The sequence below is a fragment of the Triplophysa dalaica genome, chromosome 10, assembly GCF_015846415.1.
Source record: "Triplophysa dalaica isolate WHDGS20190420 chromosome 10, ASM1584641v1, whole genome shotgun sequence".
In the NCBI taxonomy this organism is placed as follows: domain Eukaryota; kingdom Metazoa; phylum Chordata; class Actinopteri; order Cypriniformes; family Nemacheilidae; genus Triplophysa; species Triplophysa dalaica.
The window spans coordinates 3,758,831-3,775,288 of record NC_079551.1 but is presented as its reverse complement, the minus strand read 5'-3'; the positions used below and the strand labels follow the sequence as shown (position 1 = coordinate 3,775,288).

The 16,458-nt window shown below is 38.0% G+C and overlaps 2 protein-coding genes across 2 annotated transcripts; both read left to right on the top strand.

Annotated features, from left to right (window-relative positions):
* The first annotated feature begins 11,316 nt into the window (after window positions 1–11,316).
* Window positions 11,317–14,063, top strand: LOC130429782 (uncharacterized). Its single transcript, XM_056758565.1, has 4 exons — window positions 11,317–11,451; window positions 11,861–12,172; window positions 12,933–13,220; window positions 13,486–14,063. The coding sequence occupies exons 1-4, from the start codon at window positions 11,406–11,408 to the stop codon at window positions 13,635–13,637; spliced, it is 798 nt and encodes a 265-aa protein (XP_056614543.1). The 5' UTR covers window positions 11,317–11,405; the 3' UTR covers window positions 13,638–14,063.
* A 599-nt stretch (window positions 14,064–14,662) lies between these two features.
* On the top strand, window positions 14,663–16,176 carry LOC130429863 (uncharacterized). Its single transcript, XM_056758688.1, has 5 exons — window positions 14,663–14,793; window positions 14,969–15,286; window positions 15,493–15,777; window positions 15,858–15,983; window positions 16,100–16,176. The coding sequence occupies exons 1-5, from the start codon at window positions 14,724–14,726 to the stop codon at window positions 16,174–16,176; spliced, it is 876 nt and encodes a 291-aa protein (XP_056614666.1). The 5' UTR covers window positions 14,663–14,723.
* The last annotated feature ends 282 nt before the right edge of the window (window positions 16,177–16,458 follow it).

The window sequence follows — 16,458 nt, the reverse complement described above, 5'->3', positions numbered from 1 at the left end:
TAATGCGCTAGCTCAAGTTCAAAGTCTACTCCTGATGCAAGTTGGGCCAATTTTCACTTATTTTAATGTTTATTGTTATAAAAAAGTGGATGAATAGGCTCTATATCACGAACTTTGATACAGATCATTTAGATCAAACTCCAAAAATTCCATGATGACCATAATTCTTAATGCTGTCCACAAGAGGGGGTGTCAGCCTCTTTCAATCTAATTTATCCACTCTCCATACAGATAAAGTAACACGTATATCTATAAACTTAATCTGTACTGCCATGAATATGTTGTAGCTGTATTTCTGAGAACAAACATCACACATAAGGAACATCATGAATCGGCACAGTTGGGAGCCTGCATGCAGATGTGTATGTTAGTTTGTAAAACACAAAATTTAATTCTGCAAAAAATTATTTTATTCTCACAACATCACATGTAACCAAACTAAATGTGACCTGAAATGTTTTAGAAATTTAAGTCAATTTATCACAAATAATTTTCTTTCAACAGCGACAATTTTATAGTACAAGTTTATGAACATTGCTGAACTTAAAACAGCATTCTGTAATGATGATTGGGAACATTCATCGATTCATGTTTAAGGAGAAATAGTTCACGCCATGAAAGTGAAAGTGACCGATTCGTCAGGTATGGTGACCCATACCCGAAATGTGACCTCTGCTTTTTACCCATCCAGTGATTAGTGAGCACACACACAGCAACTGATGAACACACGTACACCCGGAGCAGTGGGCAGATATCACTGCAGCGCCCGGGGAGCATGTAGGGTTAGGTGCCTTGTTCAAGGGCACCGCAATCGTTACCCGCCGGGCCTGAGGATCGAACCGGCAACCTTCTGGTCACAAGTCACAAGGAGATGGTGGTCTAGTGGGTTAAACCACTGAACTGGTAATCAAATGGTTGCTGGTTCGATCCCAGCAGCCACCAGTGTGTCCTTGAGCAAGGCACTTTACTCCATGTTGCTCCAGGGGGATTGTCCCTGTAATAAGTGCACTGTAAGTCGCTTTGGATAAAAGCGTCTGCCAAATGACTAAATGTAAATGTAAGTCCAACTCTCTAACCATTAGGCCATTATGACTACTACTAACCGTAATTGCCCCATCAGTTATATTCCAAAAATAAAAAATTCAATCAATATTCTTCTCCCCAATAATTATTGTGATCCGAGTAAATTATATGTACAGTATGCATGTATGTACATATAAGGGAAATAATTATTTGATCCCAACACTGATTTTGTAAGTTTGCCTGCTTACAAATAAATGCAGGACCTATAATGTTTAGGTTTATTTTAACTGATAGAACCTGAAAATCAACCAAAAAATCAGTGGAAATAAAGGTTATAAATTGATTTGCATTTCAGTCAGTGAAATAAATATTTGATCCCCTACCAACAAGCAAGAATTCTGGCCCCAAAGATTGGTTATGTGCCTACATGGCCCACAGATTAGTCCTGTCACTTTAAGACAGTACTCCTAAATCATCTTATGTATATAAGAGAGGCCTGCCAACAGAATCTGTATCTCCCATTTCAACCTCTCCACCACTATGGTCAACCAAAGAGTGGCTTAAGGAGACGCACATTAAATGTCCTAGCCAGTCTCTAGACCCTAGTCCTATAGAAAATCTGTGAAGGAGGTTAAAACTACAATTTACTGAGCGACAGCCAAGAAACCTTAAAGATATAAATCGTGGCCTAATGGTTAGAGAGTCGGACTCGTTACCAGAAGGTTGCCGGTTCGATCCTCACGGCCGGCGGGTAACGATTGTGGTGCCCTTGAACAAGGCACCTAACCCTACATGCTCCCCGGGCGCTGCAGTGATAGCTGCCCACTGCTTCGGGTGTACGTGTGTTCACCACTTGCTGTGTGTGTGCTCACTAATCACTGGATGGGTTAAAAGCACAGGTCACATTTCGGGTATGGGTCACCATACCTGACGAATCGGTTGAATCTTATCTTATCTAGATTGACAGAGGAGTGGACTCAAATATATCCTGACACATGTTCAAACCTGGTGACCAACTATCAGAAATGTCTGACCTCTGTGCTGGCCAACAAGGGTTTCTCCACCAAGTACAAAGTTATGTTTTGCTTGGGGATCAAATTCTTATTTCATTGACTGAAATGAAAATCAATTTATAACCTTTATATAACATTTCCCCCTGATTTTTTGTTGTTGATATTCTGTCTCTATCTGTCAGTCTATCACCATGAAAATGATGGACCCTTCATTTCTTTGTAAGCAGGCAAACTTAAATCAGCAGGGGATCAAATAATTATTTCCCTCACTGTATGTATGATTAACAATAGTTTTAGCATTTGTCTTTTGTTTTAGTTTTTAGTTTAGGCATTGACTCTTTGTTTCCAGTTTAAAATAACAGCTTTATCTAATTGTGAGAATCTACATATCACTATGTTTTGCAAATGTTTGAGGGAGAAGTGTGTGTGTGTGTGTGTGTGTGTTTGTGTGTGTGTGTGTGTTTGGTGGTGGAATGACTATCTGTAGGTGACCAGATTTATAGATATGCTAACCGTGTTGTGCCTAAACTAGGGCTTCTGTTGTCTTACAGTATTGAAGATATGCTGTGAACTGGACATCCATGTGTACTGTAGATATTATCTAAATTATCTTTGGCTTATTTGTATCAGTACCTATTGTGTGATTGCTCCTGTTTGACATGTCGCTTATTGCTCCCTGACCTCTCTGTAATACTCTTTGGATAAAAGAGTCTACTAAATGACTAAATGTTAATGTAAATATATAGTTCTATCATTTTGGTTTTGTAACAATTTCTGAACCAGCTCATGCAGACCGAATGAGAAACCCAATTATAAAGCAGAGTTATATACACTGCCCGTTCAAAAACAGTCAACAACAGCATGAATTCAACTAAGCAAATAGGTAAGAGCCTCCCATTGGATTTGAGGTCTAGGTTCAACAACGTTATGTGCCCAGAGAATGAGGTCAGTTGACTGAATGACTCAAAGTTATGCCATCAATGGATTCTTTCCTTCCTGATGGCACGGGCAGATTTCAACATGACAATGGCAGGATTCATCGGGCTCAAATTGTGAAAGAGTGGTTAAGGAAACATATACATCATTTTCACTCATTGGCCACCACAGAGCCCACACCTTGACCCTATTGAGAATCTTTGGGATGTGCTGAAAAAGACTTTGCGTAGCGGGTAGACTCTCCCATCAATACAATATTAGTTTTATCGTTTAGATTTTGTAACAATTTCTGAATAAACTCATGCAGACCGAATGAAAAACCCATTTATAAAGCAGATTAGTTTTTGTTGAGAAAAACCAGCACATCTAAATTTTCAGGTGAAAGTCGAGTCTGTAAAGTACCCTAGGTATCGACAGAGACACTTACATACAGATGTCACGGTTTGTGAAGCAAACACTCAAGACAAGCAGATACTCCAAACTGGTATAATTTAATCCATAGAGACACAGGAAAAAGCACAACACCATAAACACATTCAACAGCGGACAAATAACAAGACCAAAGGAATAAGACAGTAAACAAGGGGTAGACAAGTGATGGGAATAGTGTCCAGATGATGGGGATCAGAGTTATTCTGCTATTTTTTTTATAATTGAGGAACATAAATTGCTGAATTGACGAAATGCATGCAGCAGGCAGTGAGTAGCTGGACTGATGCAACTCTGTCAAACACTCGCAATGCCCCGTGAAAAAGGATCTTTGTTAACGTTTTTACTTATGCTATTACACATGTATGTTTTCTATGTCTGCGTGTCAGCAGAGACCTTCTGTAGTACTTTGAAGAGGTCACATTTCTTATTCTTGACTGTCTGTGTCTTTTAAGTGTTTATTGTAATGGGTGACTTTTGTTGGAAAGATACTATATCATCATAAATCATCATAAATTACTGTATACAGAGGGATCTTCAACCCTGGACCTGGTGAACTACCGTCCTGCAAATTGCAGCTCCAACCCTGCTTCAGCACACCTTTCTGTAATTATCAAGCAACCCAGGTGTGTTTGATTGGGGTTAGAGCTGAAATCTTAAGGAGAGTAGCTCACCAGGAGCAGGGTTGGAGACCCCTGGTATTCAGCATACTGCATCTCTTAAATGTCGTACATTGCAACAGATATGTCTGCTTAAATATCACGCACTGTTAACAATAAGCAGTGGTTCGCGCCGACATACTTGCAATAACTTAAAAATGAAGGACTAGAGGTGACTCTTATTCTGCCTGGCAGAATTAAGACCGTACAGGATGGTGAGCGATGTGACCAATCGGGTGAAAGGGGCGTTACAGCACCGCCCACATGTACGAATCCCATATTGAGTCCGAAATCCGTTTTTTCATTTCGGACCGTTTACGTTTTATTCATTTGATATCCTATATTAAATAAATTAATGGAAACTGAAAGATGACTCGTTTTTTCATTTTTCGTTTAGTTCAACAAACGAAAAATTAGATTTCGCCCCGATTTTTCATTTTTCGTTTGTCGTTTAAAAAACGGATTTCGGACTCAATATGGGATTCGTACATGTGGGCGGTGCTGTAACGCCCCTTTCACCCGATTGGTCAAATCGCTCACCATCCTGTACGGCCTTAATTCTGCCAGGCAGAATAAGAGTCACCTCTAGTCCTTCATTTTTAAGTTATTGCAAGTATGTCGGCGCGAACCACTGCTTATTGATAACAGTGCGTGATATTTAAGCAGACATATCTGTTGCAATGTACGACATTTAAGAGATGCAGTATGCTGAATACCAGGGGTCTCCAACCCTGCTCCTGGTGAGCTACTCTCCTTAAGATTTCAGCTCTAACCCCAATCAAACACACCTGGGTTGCTTGATAATTACAGAAAGGTGTGCTGAAGCAGGGTTGGAGCTGCAATTTGCAGGACGGTAGTTCACCAGGTCCAGGGTTGAAGATCCCTCTGTATACAGTAATTTATGATGATTTATGATGATATAGTATCTTTCCAACAAAAGTCACCCATTACAATAAACACTTAAAAGACACAGACAGTCAAGAATAAGAAATGTGACCTCTTCGAAGTACTACAGAAGGTCTCTGCTGACACGCAGACATAGAAAACATACATGTGTAATAGCATAAGTAAAAACGTTAACAAAGATCCTTTTTCACGGGGCATTGCGGGTGTTTGACAGAGTTGCATCAGTCCAGCTACTCACTGCCTGCTGCATGCATTTCGTCAATTCAGCAATTTATGTTCCTCAATTATAAAAAAAAATAGCAGAATAACTCTGATCCCCATCATCTGGACACTATTCCCATCACTTGTCTACCCCTTGTTTACTGTCTTATTCCTTTGGTCTTGTTATTTGTCCGCTGTTGAATGTGTTTATGTGTTTATCGCTGCACGATAGAGAGCATCCTGACCAACTGTGTCACAGTCTGGTACGGGAACTGTTCTGTTGCTGAGTGCAAGGCACTGCAGCGGGTGGTGAAAACAGCCCAGCGCATCACAGGAACTACACTCCCTTCCATTGAGGACATCCAGAAGAAACGCTGTCTGCGTCGAGCTCGCAGCATTCTCAAGGACTCCTCTCATCCCGCTCATAGACTGTTTACTCTCCTGCCTTCCGGTAGGCGCTTCAGGTGCCTCCGGGCAAGAACCAGCAGACTAGGAAACAGCTTTTTTCCCAGAGCTGTTTCATTATTGAACTCTGCTCCCCACTGATTTCACTACCCTCATAACTTTAACTTAATGCTGCTATTACAATGTTTACATTGCACTACAGGGCTGCCATGCATGACGGAACTGTACACACCAGTACTTCATGTATCTGCTCTACCGGACTGTTTACACGCATCATTTGCACTCTATACTGCTCACTTGCACACCAGGAACATTACACTGAATGCTCATTTGCACTAATGGACTACTCTCATAACTGCATTAACTCATCTACTGCACTGTAACTTTCATAACTGCATTAACTCATCTACTTCACTGTAACCTTAATAACTGCATTAACTCATCTACTGCACTGTAACTTTAATAACTGCACTAACTCACCTACTGCACTGTAACTCATCTATTGCATTATTGCATCTATCGCATAACTAACTGCATCTACTCATCTATTGCACTATAACTTCAATAACTGCATTAACTCATCTACTGCACTGTGACTGTATATCTGCATCTACTCATGTATTGCACCGTACCTTTAATAACCACATTAACTCATCTACTGCACTGTAACTTTAATAACTGCATTAACTCATCTACTGCACTGTAACTGTATATCTGCATCTACTCATGTATTGCACCGTACCTTTAATAACCACATTAACTCATCTACTGCACTGTAACTTTAATAGCTAATGTCTGTAACTAATGCACACTCAAGTCACTTGCACTATTGTATAGTCTATATTGTTATCTGTTCATAACCTCCTGTACATTAATGTTCACAGTATATAGCCTTCTGTTTATATTGTTCATAGTACATACCGACTGTCATATTTTCATAGTACATGCCCATTGTATAGTATTTTCCTAATATTGTATTCTGTATTTATTCACACTGTATATCCTGCACTTGCTAATTGCACTTCTGGTTAGACCTAAACTACATTTCGTTACACTGTACCTGTATATGTGTAATGACAATAAAGTTGAATCTAATCTAATCTAATCTTATGGTGTTGTGCTTTTTCCTGTGTCTCTGTGGATTAAATTATACCAGTTTGGAGTATCTGCTTGTCTTGAGTGTTTGCTTCACAAACCGTGACATCTGTATGTAAGTGTCTCTGTCGACACCTAGGGTACTTTACAGACTCGACTTTCACCTGAAAATTTAGATGTGCTGGTTTTTCTCAACAAAAACTAATCTGCTTTATAAATGGGTTTTTCATTCGGTCTGCATGAGTTTATTCAGAAATTGTTACAAAATCTAAACGATAAAACTAATATTGTATTGATGGGAGAGTCTACCCGCTACGCAAAGTCTTTTTAAGCACATCCCAAAGATTCTCAATAGGGTCAAGGTGTGGGCTCTGTGGTGGCCAATGAGTGAAAATGATGTATATGTTTCCTTAACCACTCTTTCACAATTTGAGCCCGATGAATCCTGCCATTGTCATGTTGAAATCTGCCCGTGCCATCAGGAAGGAAAGAACCCATTGATGACATAACTTGATCATTCAGTCAACTGACCTCATTCTCTGGGCACATAACGTTGTTGAACCTAGACCTCAAATCCAATGGGAGGCTCTTACCTATTTGCTTAGTTGAATTCATGCTGTTGTTGACTGTTTTTGAACGGGTAGTGTATATAACTCTGCTTTATAATTGGGTTTCTCATTCGGTCTGCATGAGCTGGTTCAGAAATTGTTACAAAACCAAAATGATAGAACTATATATTTACATTAACATTTAGTCATTTAGTAGACGCTTTTATCCAAAGAGTATTACAGAGAGGTCAGGGAGCAATAAGCGACATGTCAAACAGGAGCAATCACACAATAGGTACTGATACAAATAAGCCAAAGATAATTTAGATAATATCTACAGTACACATGGATGTCCAGTTCACAGCATATCTTCAATACTGTAAGACAACAGAAGCCCTAGTTTAGGCACAACACGGTTAGCATATCTATAAATCTGGTCACCTACAGATAGTCATTCCACCACCAAACACACACACACACACAAACACACACACACACACACACACACTTCTCCCTCAAACATTTGCAAAACATAGTGATATGTAGATTCTCACAATTAGATAAAGCTGTTATTTTAAACTGGAAACAAAGAGTCAATGCCTAAACTAAAAACTAAAACAAAAGACAAATGCTAAAACTATTGTTAATCATACATACAGTGAGGGAAATAATTATTTGATCCCCTGCTGATTTAAGTTTGCCTGCTTACAAAGAAATGAAGGGTCCATCATTTTCATGGTGATAGACTGACAGATAGAGACAGAATATCAACAACAAAAAATCAGGGGGAAATGTTATATAAAGGTTATAAATTGATTTTCATTTCAGTCAGTGAAATAAGAATTTGATCCCCAAGCAAAACATAACTTTGTACTTGGTGGAGAAACCCTTGTTGGCCAGCACAGAGGTCAGACATTTCTGATAGTTGGTCACCAGGTTTGAACATGTGTCAGGATATATTTGAGTCCACTCCTCTGTCAATCTAGATAAGATAAGATTCAACCGATTCGTCAGGTATGGTGACCCATACCCGAAATGTGACCTGTGCTTTTAACCCATCCAGTGATTAGTGAGCACACACACAGCAAGTGGTGAACACACGTACACCCGAAGCAGTGGGCAGCTATCACTGCAGCGCCCGGGGAGCATGTAGGGTTAGGGTTAGGTGCCTTGTTCAAGGGCACCACAATCATTACCCGCCGGCCGTGAGGATCGAACCGGCAACCTTCTGGTAACGAGTCCGACTCTCTAACCATTAGGCCACGATTTATATCTTTAAGGTTTCTTGGCTGTCGCTCAGTAAATTGTAGTTTTAACCTCCTTCACAGATTTTCTATAGGACTAGGGTCTAGAGACTGGCTAGGACATTTAATGTGCGTCTTCTTAAGCCACTCTTTGGTTGACCATAGTGGTGGAGAGGTTGAAATGGGAGATACAGATTCTGTTGGCAGGCCTCTCTTATATACATAAGATGATTTAGGAGTACTGTCTTAAAGTGACAGGACTAATCTGTGGGCCATGTAGGCACATAACCAATCTTTGGGGCCAGAATTCTTGCTTGTTGGTAGGGGATCAAATATTTATTTCACTGACTGAAATGCAAATCAATTTATAACCTTTATTTCCACTGATTTTTTGGTTGATTTTCAGGTTCTATCAGTTAAAATAAACCTAAACATTATAGGTCCTGCATTTATTTGTAAGCAGGCAAACTTACAAAATCAGTGTTGGGATCAAATAATTATTTCCCTCACTGTACATACATACATGCATACTGTACATATAATTTACTCGGATCACAATAATTATTGGGGAGAAGAAAATTGATTGAATTTTTTATTTTTTGAATATAACTGATGGGGCAATTACGGTTAGTAGTAGTCATAATGGCCTAATGGTTAGAGAGTTGGACTTACATTTAGTCATTTGGCAGACGCTTTTATCCAAAGCGACTTACAGTGCACTTTATCAGGGACAGTCCCCCTGGAGCAACATGGAGTAAAGTGTCTTGCTCAAGGACACACTGGTGGCTGCTGGGATCGAACCAGCAACCTTTTGATTACCAGTTCAGTGGTTTAACCCACTAGACCACCATCTCCTTGTGACTTGTGACCAGAAGGTTGCCGGTTCGATCCTCAGGCCCGGCGGGTAACGATTGCGGTGCCCTTGAACAAGGCACCTAACCCTACATGCTCCCGGGCGCTGCAGTGATATCTGCCCACTGCTCCGGGTGTACGTGTGTTCATCACTTGCTGTGTGTGTGCTCACTAATCACTGGATGGGTAAAAAGCAGAGGTCACATTTCGGGTATGGGTCACCATACCTGACGAATCGGTCACTTTCACTTTCATGGCGTGAACTATTTCTCCTTAAACATGAATCGATGAATGTTCCCAATCATCTTTACAGAATGCTGTTTTAAGTTCAGCAATGTTCATAAACTTGTACTATAAAATTGTCGCTGTTGAAAGAAAATTATTTGTGATAAATTGACTTAAATTTCTAAAACATTTCAGGTCACATTTAGTTTGGTTACATGTGATGTTGTGAGAATAAAATAATTTTTTGCAGAATTAAATTTTGTGTTTTACAAACTAACATACACATCTGCATGCAGTTTCCCAACTGTGCAGATTCATGATGTTCCTTATGTGTGATGTTTGTTCTCAGAAATACAGCTACAACATATTCATACTTTATCTGTATGGAGAGTGGATAAATTAGATTGAAAGAGTCTGACACCCCCTCTTGTGGACAGCATTAAGAATTATGGCCATCATGGAATTTTTGGAGTTTGATCTAAATGATCTGTATCAAAGTTCGTGATATAGAGCCTATTCATCCACTTTTTTATAACAATAAACATTAAAATAAGTGAAAATTGGCCCAACTTGCATCAGGAGTAGACTTTGAACTTGAGCTAGCGCATAAAGAGAGAGCGCATTTAGGCCACGCCCACACCGGGGAAACAATCCAACCCACTTTCTATTGCGGGAAAATGCATCCTTGTCATTTCTGATTTATAACAAAAAACATAACAATGCCTAAACTGCTGTGAGACAAGGTGCACAGAAAACAAGAGAAAGTCCAGTGAGCACGTCCCTCTTAACCTAGCGGGTCTAAGATATGCGAGGCTGTCTGGTGGTTCAAGTAAACATATTTTAAAGTGCAAACACTTGTCAGTATCGCACTCGTACAGACTCTTAATCTGCTGGGTAGGATTAAGTCCGTACAGAATGGTGAGCGATTTGACCAATCGGGTGAAAGGGGCGTGACAGCACCGCCCACATGTACGAATCCCATATTGAGTCCGAAATCCGTTTTTTAAACGACAAACGAAAAATGAAAAATCGGGGCGAAATCTAATTTTTCGTTTGTTGAACTAAACGAAAAATGAAAAAATGAGTCATCTTTCAGTTTCCATTAATTTATTTAATATAGGATATCAAATGAATAAAACGTACACGGACCGTCACTGTTACTGACTGTCTGTTTGGGTACAGGAACATGAACAAAGTTTGTTGGAGGAGGCAGTGCACTACAGGGGAAAATAACAACCACTCATTAATGTTGATGTACGGTGACTTTGTCACACGATGTTGCAGTATAAATCAGGATAAGAAGTGTTTAAAAAGTGACTCATTGTTAACATGTTGTGTCAAGGGTTGTGTGTTTTTTCTTTATATTTGTTTCCTGTCTTCACAACAGAAACAAAAAATATTAATGGTATGAATCTTTTTTGTTCACTTGTGTTACAGTATGTGAAAGTCCAGTTCAGTTATAATATGACTGCAAGTCTGCATGATAAACCTAATTGTAAAAATATTGCTCTTGAGAAATTATATGTGTATTGTCCCCCCGGCTGTTAAATGAGATCTGCGCCCATGGGAGGGTAACCGAATTTTCATTTTTGGGGGAACTGTCCTATTATAATATATTAACACACAATAAAACATAATCGTGTCTATACTTTTAGTTTCAGTCATTGCACAAAATTGAACTTTAGGTTTTCTGATGTCAAAATGAGAGTATCGAGCAGACACACATCAGGTCTGTCTGCAGCCTGATATTATTTGGAGGTTTCAGAAAAGAGGCGTGATCACGAATCAGACTCTCAGCAGCACATAGTTATGATAGCACTTCTCACCGCTCATTTACTCTCTTAACTGTTCTGCGAGCTGTTGAAGAAAATGTATGCTGTGATTTTGTTCTGTTTCTCCTTGTGGAGTCTTTTTGGTAAGTATGTATTTTTTTAATCATAGTGAAATTGCTTAAAATCAAACATTTGATTATGTTGTATAAATATGGACGAAAACTGGCATTCAGAAATAGCAACTACCACATGAAGTAGAAAGTGAAAAATAAAAAGCAGATTTAATCAAAAGTTATATTTCTTCATTTTTATTTTTTTCTTTGTCATAAGCTGTTTTCAACAGGTTTATAATTTTTTTAAATTTCATGAATTTGCGTGTTTGACTTTGTTGTGGATAAATATTTTATTGACAAAATAGACAAAATGACTGCATACAGTAAAGAAAGCTTCTTAACAATTTCGACTTATTCATAAAGTATCGGTATGTGAAGAAAATATCTTGCGCTGATGACCACAAAGTGAACTGAAAATAAATTGTTGTGTATTTTACAGGTGTGTTTAGTGAGTCTGTGTCAGTGACTGAAGGAGATTCTGTCACTCTGTCTGTGGATATCACTGAAGTGAAAGATAGAATCTACTGGAAGTTTGGAGCTCAAGATGTTGTCATAGCTGAGATCAATGCAGTGAACAATAACAAGAGTTTATATGAAGACAGAGCTGATGGAAGATTCAGAGACAGACTGAAGCTGGATCACACTGGATCTCTCATCATCACAAACATCACAAACACACACTCTGGACTTTATAAAGTCATCAACACCAACACAGAGAAACAACTCAATATATTCAACATTACTGTCTATGGTGAGTAGAGAAGAAATGATAAATATCTAATGTATATATTCACATTTTAACATGTTAAAATACCTGCCATAATTATTCAAAAATATGACATTGGTATTATTTATTGGTGAATGTGTTGGAATGTATTTATGTAGTTCATTTTGTTAAAAACATTTGTTTTTTCTGATGCATTGATTTCATTTTAATATGATTACAAATGAACAGAACATTAATATGATATTTGTCCTGATATCTGTCCTGTGTGTCAGGATTTGAGATCATGCTCTGGGTTTTGTGTTTTATTGTTGTCTTCTGACCTCATGGCCCTATTGACTGTTTTCTTGGAGTCATGTTAGTGTGTCTGTTTGTGTGTCTGTGTCATGTTTGCGTGTCTGTTGTGTGTCTTTTTGTGATGTTTTGGTCTGGATTTTACCACTTGTACTGTATAGGTTTCCATTGCTTTCCATCTTCTGGAGCTACATCATGAATAATGTACCAGACTAGTTTATTTTTTGTTGCGATTCTGTTACAGTTTCCATTTCTGATATCAAAGTCAAGTTTATTTACATAACACTTTAAGAGCAACTTGTATCGACCAAAGTGCAGCACAATCAAACACTAAAAATGCATTCCAAAAGTGGACTCATGTGCACTGCTGTCTAAACTATGGCACTTTGTTTCCTCAATAATTACATTATTATACTTATTAATATTATACTTGATTTGGTTATTTACTGACCCTCTTATTTCTGGTAAACTTATTTGACTGAAATGTGTTCAGCTCGTCTGCCTGTTCCTGTCATCTCCAGAGACTCTTCACAGAATTCTTCTTCATCAAATTGTTGTGTGTTGTGTTCAGTGATGAATGTGTCACATAATGTGAGTCTCTCCTGGTACAAAGGAATGAGTTTATTGTCCAGCATCAGTGTGTCTGATTTCAACATCAGACTCTCTCTACCTCTGGAGGTGGAATATCAGGATACAAACACATACAGATGTGTCATCAACAATCTCATCACAAACCTCACACAACATCTCAACATCAATCAACTCTGTCACAAGTGTTCAGGTACATCAGCTGTGATTTTTGTAATTTATTTTCAATTTAATGTAATTCTGTTTTGTGGTACAGAATAGTCATACTTGAAATCTATAAAAGTCCACAATAAAGGCATTCAAGCAATGGAGTAATTTCTTGAGTAACTCATTCAGTATATATGTGTGAATCAATCAGATTTGCAGAATGAGTCACTTTAGTTGAGTTAAACCAGAGCAACTAACCTAGTCTGTCATAAGATTGTGATGAATAATAATATATCATTGTTTCTCTAAAGTCCTCTACTGCTGTTGTGGTTTTACTGAAGCTGTGATCCGATTGGTCATCTCTGCTCTGGTGTGTGTGGCTACTGTTGCTGTTCTGGTTTATGATGTCAGATCCAGAAGAGATGAACAGAAGAAGAGATCACACACTCAATTAAATGACTGATTTATTTGTCTGTCTATGATCTAAAAGAAATAAAGTTACATTGAAGTTGCACACACGCGCACACATGCACACAGATAAGTATAACATGAGTATATTCTGCTGTAGTTTTGTTCTCTATATATCAGGGGCTGTATAGAGAAACATCCTATGAATCATCTTTAGTGACCATGATGATTTTAAATTTGAGCCCATTTAAAATATTGAACTTCTCCAATCCTGACATAGAAGTCTCTGTAAGAGGGCCCCAGGTCCTTTATAACAGCTCTGCTTGCTTGCTCATGTGTTTATTGATCTCTTCCTGAAACCATTTCAGATTATTGTTATAGTGAGCAAATGTTATTGATTGTATCTGTGCTGAAATGTTGCATTGCTATTTGTGAGTTTTAAATATTTTATTAATAAAAACACAATATCTCAATAACAAGATTCAATGGTGTTTAAAATACAGAATAATATTCTAATATTACAGATAATATTCTGAACACGAAGAAACATATTTGGAAGAAAGCCTGTGACCAAAACATTCTAGGTCACTTTTGACTACTATAGTAAAAAAAACTATGATTAATAATAACCCACAACTATTTTCTAACATTTTCTCAAATATATTGTTTTGAAAGCCTGGAAAAAATGTCAACGGTGAATTTATTTTGAATCATTCAGAGCAGAGAAAAATATGGTTCATTCGTCACAGAGGCAAAGTGCAATAGAAATTAGTTTTGTTTATTTTAATGAATAAACTAAGATTAAAATCAAGAGGTTGTTGGCAAAGTGACAGACTGCAATGAACAAAAACAGTGCAGGTAACCCGGACGAAAATAAAGTTTTAAAAATTATGTAAAATACATAGTATTATAAAATTATAAATGTATCATATCATATATTATAAATATAACCTTCATCATAATGTCTTTAAACAGTTTAGGAAAACGGAGTAAAATGTTGAATACAGGTTGTGGTTTTAAGAACATTTTTAAAAAGAAACCATTTTAAGATGTGTTGCGTCTGCTGGGCGGACCATTGAAAAGAGTTCATAACTGGAGTCACACATCTGTTTGCTAAAACACGATTCAGAGCTGATATAATATGAATGTGTTCTGTGAGCTGTTGAAGAAAATGTCTGCTGTAATATTCTTCTGTTTGTGGAGTCTGTCTGGTAAGTTACGCATGTTTTTTGTATCTCTTTATCTTTGACATTTATTTATATGTTAACATTGATGGTGATTCTGTTTTCTGATTTTATTCATTACATTCTAAAAACTTTTTCAAATCATTCTGTTTTGTATTTACATAATCAAGAACGTTTCTAATTCTTCTTGTGTGATTTTCAGGTGTGTTTTGTGAGTTTGTGTCAGTGACTGAAGGAGATTCTGTTACTCTGTCTGTAAATCTCACTGAAAAACAGATGGAGAACGAAATCTCCTGGAAGTTTGGACATCAAGACATTACAATAGCAGAAACAGAAAAAAAGGGCAAGTTCCCCCGTTTATATGAAGATAGAGCTGATGGAAGATTCAGAGACAGACTGAAGCTGGATCAAACTGGATCTCTCACCATCAACAACATCAGAACGGATCACTCTGGACTTTATAAAATCATCACCACAAAGTCTGAAACACAACTCAATTTATTCAACATTACTGTCTATGGTGAGTGGACAATAACTGCTTCATATATTTCATAATATTGTGTTATTATTAGAAATAATATTAAAGTAGAGAAAGATTTTGCATATAGTGAAATCAAGACTTGTGTCCTGTCTCACGCTGTTTGATAAATGCAACGTATGTCATTTTATAATAAACATTAACTTGGCATCTTGATAAGCCTTTTTCTACACTGCTGTGTTTTGCAGCTCGTCTTCCTGTTCCTGTCATCACCAGAGTCTCTCCACAAAACTCTTCATCATCTTCAGTGTCAAATTGTTCTGTTTTGTGTTCCGTGATGAATGTGGCACATGTGAGTCTCTCCTGGTACAAAGGAAACAGTTTATTGTCCAGCACCAGTGTGTCTGAACACAGTAACATCAGCATCTCTCATCATCTGGAGTGTCTGGATGATTCTTACACATGTGTAGTGAACAATTCCATCACAAACCAGACTCAACATCTCAACACTGATGTCTGTCACAAGTGTTCAGGTGAGTCACGTGTGATTATTGTTCTGATGTGATCTAGAATCAGATTCAGTTCCAGTAAAGACTCAAATTATCCATTACAGAACCTTCACCTTTCACCTCCAATCATCTAGTCATCATCTGTTGTGCTGCTGCTGGATCTCTGATCATTGTAACTGCACTTCTGATCTTCTGCATCTGTAGAAAACACACAAACACAACCCAAGATGGTAAGTAAACTGTTATGTGATTCTATGAAGAAACAGTGTTGTAGAACAAAGGGAAAAATAATTCTCAAACATCTCTTGGTGTGGTAACATGTTTTCTGTCATAATTGTTCAAACAGGTCAAGCTCGTGAAGAGATCACTTATGCAGATCCGACCTTCCGCAAACGAAATGCACCCAAAGCGGTAAGATCATAAATAACCTCATGCCCAGACGTAAAAAAGGTATATGTTGCATGTCTGTCTGAACCAGCGGCATCAGTGCCTTATTACGGCCAACAATTACATCTTGAAGGTGTGATGAACTGGCCTTGTTTATTGTATTTTACTGTTGTTTGAGGTCTACTTATGATGTTCACATGGTTTTTACATTCAAAACCATCAAAATCAATAAGTAATAGGCTATTTTCTACCCCTGTTTTGAGGCTGCAGCTCTACAAACGAGCTGCATTGAAGACTTTACATTTGCATTTGTCATTT